The 4085-nt window shown below is 48.2% G+C and overlaps 1 protein-coding gene across 1 annotated transcript; it reads right to left on the reverse strand.

Moving 5' to 3' along the window:
- On the reverse strand, positions 1-3412 carry KCTD14 (potassium channel tetramerization domain containing 14). The gene is made up of 2 exons (XM_009812141.2): positions 3353-3412; positions 1-672 (listed from the first exon to the last, which is right to left on the reverse strand). Exons 1-2 carry the CDS (start codon positions 3410-3412, stop codon positions 1-3), a joined length of 732 nt encoding a protein of 243 aa, XP_009810443.2.
- Positions 3413-4085: the final 673 nt, after the last annotated feature.

The following is a 4085-nucleotide window of genomic DNA, read 5'->3' on the forward strand; positions in this document are numbered from 1 at the left end:
CTACCACCACGTGAACAGGAACTTGTAGAAGAAGTCGTGCGATTTGAAGCGAAAACCTTTTTCAGCAACGTAGGGCTGAAAGGATATTTTGTACCCTTTGGCTTCAACATCCATTTGAATGCAGTCCAGCAGATCAGAAATACTTGGCGCTGCCTTCCAGGGGCCAAACTTCACCACGGATTTTTTATCCGTGTCCAAGCTGTTCAAGGCATCCTGACATCTGGCTGCATCCTCCTCAGTTCTCACCACGCACACAATGACGCTGGACCGGCGGGATGCAACCGCTTCCGCCCTCGCAATGCGGATCATCAGTTCGATGTTCTCGCTGTAGTTGGGCACACGGGCCAGAAACTGCTTCCTCGCCACGAGCTCCCCGAAGATCTGGGGGGAGTCCTCTAGCTGCTTGATTAGAGGTTCGATGTCGTAGAACAACGCCTCCTTGTAGACATCCTGGATGCACTGGGTGGGCACTTGGTTACTGCGCAGGTACTCCAAGATGTATTTGAAGTAGGTGCCTGGCCTGTCGATGAAGAACCTCCCTTCGGAGTCAGTCCTGAGTTTGGGCTGGCCAGTGAACATCTCTGCCAGCTTGGAGCCAGGGTGTTTCTTTAAGGTGCTTAGCGTTGTCGTGTACATCTCCCCGCCGACATTTAACTCCACAATTGGTGATATCTGCAAGTATCACAAGGGGACAAAAAGCCATGTGTGTTACCCATCTGAGGCTGTCAACATGGAAGTGTCAAGAAAAAAAAAGGCGATTGCAGATGGAAATTGGAATGACAGTGTGAAGAGTGGTTTGAGCCCCCATCTCTTGGGGATCAGATGGGAACATCCACCCCATTTATGGCTAAAAGCAGATGCAGGGTGTTTATACATCCCTCATAACCAGAGCAGCAAAGACTTGGACATTTCTAAACGGCTGAGTCCTCACCATACCTTTGGGACGTAGGAAAGTGTCATTTTGCCAGTGGGGAACAGGGACAAGAAGTACCCTGCCCAGGGAAGCTGTCGGTGACTACAGGATTCGACATCCATCTCCTAAGTCCCACGCAAGCATTGTCCCTACTGGCCCCTGTCCTTCCAGCACGAGCGGTCCGTGAGCTCTCACCCTCCCCACGTGCAGAGGGACAAGGACCGAGCTCAAAGCTGTGCAATTCCATTCCTCTCACCTGAGCTGGTGTCTTCTCTTCAAAGGAGGAACTAAAGCTCTTTGAAATGTTAGAAATGGGTGGAATTGGCTTCCACTCATCTGGGGGTTTAGTTATAAATACTGAAGTAAGACACAAAAATCCAGCATGTCAGGGGTGGAGGACAGAAACTGTTTGTCAAAGCACTTTAAAAATATATGATAGCTTTAGCTAGGAAGTAAAGGAAATAATTCATGCAACTGACATGGATCTAAGAAGGAAGACTGTAAAGTTTGGATTTTTGGTTGGATTTATTTTATTTCACCATACATTAACACCACTGCTACCTGAAATGGATTGGAGGAGGCCTGAACGCCCGGAAAGCTGGACCTGGTGTCTAGTCTGACCTTCCTGAGGGTTCAGTGCTGAAGAGTTTTAACAGCCTCTCTTTGCACTCAGTCGTTTCTTACAGTACTCAGTAGAGAACAAGGAGAGGGAAGAAAGGAGGCAGTTATTTTCCCTCCCGTCGTCACTGCTGTAATGCAAGTCACATGCCTGGCCAGGACCACACCTGCCATTGGGAAGGCATGAGTCAATAAACAACCCTTTTTTCCAGGAGCTCACATGCTCGGATCCAATCACGCAAGGATCTGCTTCGGTGCTGCTAGTCACATGCCTCAAGTAAAGGGTGTACTTAAGTGCTTAGCTGGATCCCACAGGTACAGACCCACAGGATGACGTGAGCTGATCTCACAGCTCACAGCAAGAGAAGGGAGAGCTCCTGCTGCCCTCTCCCCTTTCCATCCTTGTACCTACCTACGTGTTTGTGTGGCTCACCTCGTGCTAGCTCTGCTTCTCCTTTATCTTATTGAGCTGAGGCTCACAGAGGATTTAACAAGCAAAAGGAAGGGACTAGGAACAGACAACCCAGAGCAGGGGGAGACCTTCCCTTTAAACAGCATTAAGCTATCAGATTTAGCAGAAATTTGCTCACAGCCTAGGCAAGCCAGGGAAACAACAGAAGATTCAGGCCAAAGACCCAGCTGAAATATTGCTTTGCTCTAGTGGGTGGCTTCATCTCGAGGGCAGTCATTCACACTAGGGCCAAGGAGACATAAAAAATTATTCTGTCTGAGACTATATTGCGATTTCCACCCACCGAAGAACATGGCCCAAAGCTGTTTCTGTAGTAAAGCCTCTCAGTTAGGAAATTTGCCATTAGCCCAAGTGATAACAACAGCTTTCCCTGGTGGGGATCATTTGATAGGAGGGTCTCATGCTTTGGAGCCTTTGCTCCTTTTTCAGATGGCAGGTCAGATGCTTCATGCTGTTTGTCGCTAGTACAAATGGATAACATGTTCTTCATTAATACAGTAGCCCAACTAACCTTATGTTCTCAGATCTTGATTAATGGTTTTGGCGTGGGACCAAACTGGTTCCCAGCAGACTGGCACCAGCTGATTCCCAGCTCTGTAATTAGCCAGCAAGGTGACACTTAGGAAGTCATTCCACCTATCTGTGCCTCAGTTTATTGATCTGCAAAACAGTTATGCCAGTGGGCAAGCATTTTGCAACCTGCACCTGAAAAATGCAACACGGGGTTGGGTCTTTCAAAGACAGAGAGGTCTGGGAGAGAAGCTGTATGGCTACAACAGAGAAGACAAACTGGTTAGCAACAGACTGAGGGCAGAGGAGTGGAAAAGGAAAACATCATCTGATCTTGTCCCTGATTTCTGCCTAGTAGTACACTGCTCATCTTGAGATTGCCATTAATTTTCCTTAGAGCTAGAAAAACTACAGGTCCCAGCTGATGATTCTGCACATCTGCGACACAGGGCACCTTTTGCATCATTAGAGACTCTTAAGAACTACTGAAAAACCCCAAAACTCACAACAGGCTTTTATTTAGGGATATGACCAATTAAAGTTCATATTAAATTAATCCCAACTCTTGTCAAAGGAGAAAAAGAACCGCTCTGGTTATTTGCTGTTGCCAGATCTTGTATGCCTGTGAGAGACGTGGCCCTTGTGTAAGCAAACTCGTGCAAACAGGTTGGAGTCAGACACAGATTTTCACCTAGAGTCCTCTTCTTCGTCACTTATCTGGCAAGCCCTGGTATCTTCAAAATAGCAGATGGGGCTAAAAAAACCCTCTAATGTAGCCCAAAGGGGATGTTTTGATCCCACAGGAGGAAACTCTGCCCTCGAGCCCGTACCTTACTCACCGTATGCAGGCTGCCAGTGACCTGCTTCCCGAGGGACTTGTGCTCCGACGAAATGCTCATCTTCCCTGGGACGAAAACCTGCTGCTCAGTGCTCCGGTGCCGCCCCACACGCAGGATCACTCCCCGCTGTGCTCCAGTCCTCTTTCACTTGTTTTTTCTTCTTTGGGTCAGTTTTTTTCCAAGCTCCCAGCCCAGCCGCTGCCCCGGAGGCTCCAGTTTGCTCCAGGCACAGCCCTGGTACAGGTTGCAGGTGTAGGGAGAGGGAAGGGAACAGCCTGAAAGCGGAAGTATTTGCTCATTAGTTTTCTGGCAATCAGCGAGGTGAAGGGTGGACTTGGGCTGGCTGCCAGCACACACCTCCTGTAATACTACCTATGCAGTGACTAAGAGCCAAATAATCCTTTCTAAATGAGGCCCAGTGCCCAGAACACCTCCAAGGAGCCCCGCAATGTGTGCCAGTGTGATTGCCTCTGCCTCACAAACCGGTTGTATTGAAACCAGTAAAGATTTTCACAGCTTTTGGCTTCCATGCGCTGCTGTTTTAAAGCACGGTTTATCCCAAACCATCTCATTGATCCCATTTGTCATACCCATCGATGACAGATCAGGGTGTCTACAATCTGTCCGAGGTGGTGGCATTTTGTTCCTTGCCAATACAATCTCTGGGCAACAAGTAATTTGTGCAAGGTAAATAAAACCAAACCTGAATCTCTGCTTGAGCCTGAACTATTCT

The sequence above is a fragment of the Gavia stellata genome, chromosome 1 (assembly GCF_030936135.1).
Source record: "Gavia stellata isolate bGavSte3 chromosome 1, bGavSte3.hap2, whole genome shotgun sequence".
Taxonomy (NCBI): Eukaryota; Metazoa; Chordata; class Aves; order Gaviiformes; family Gaviidae; genus Gavia; species Gavia stellata.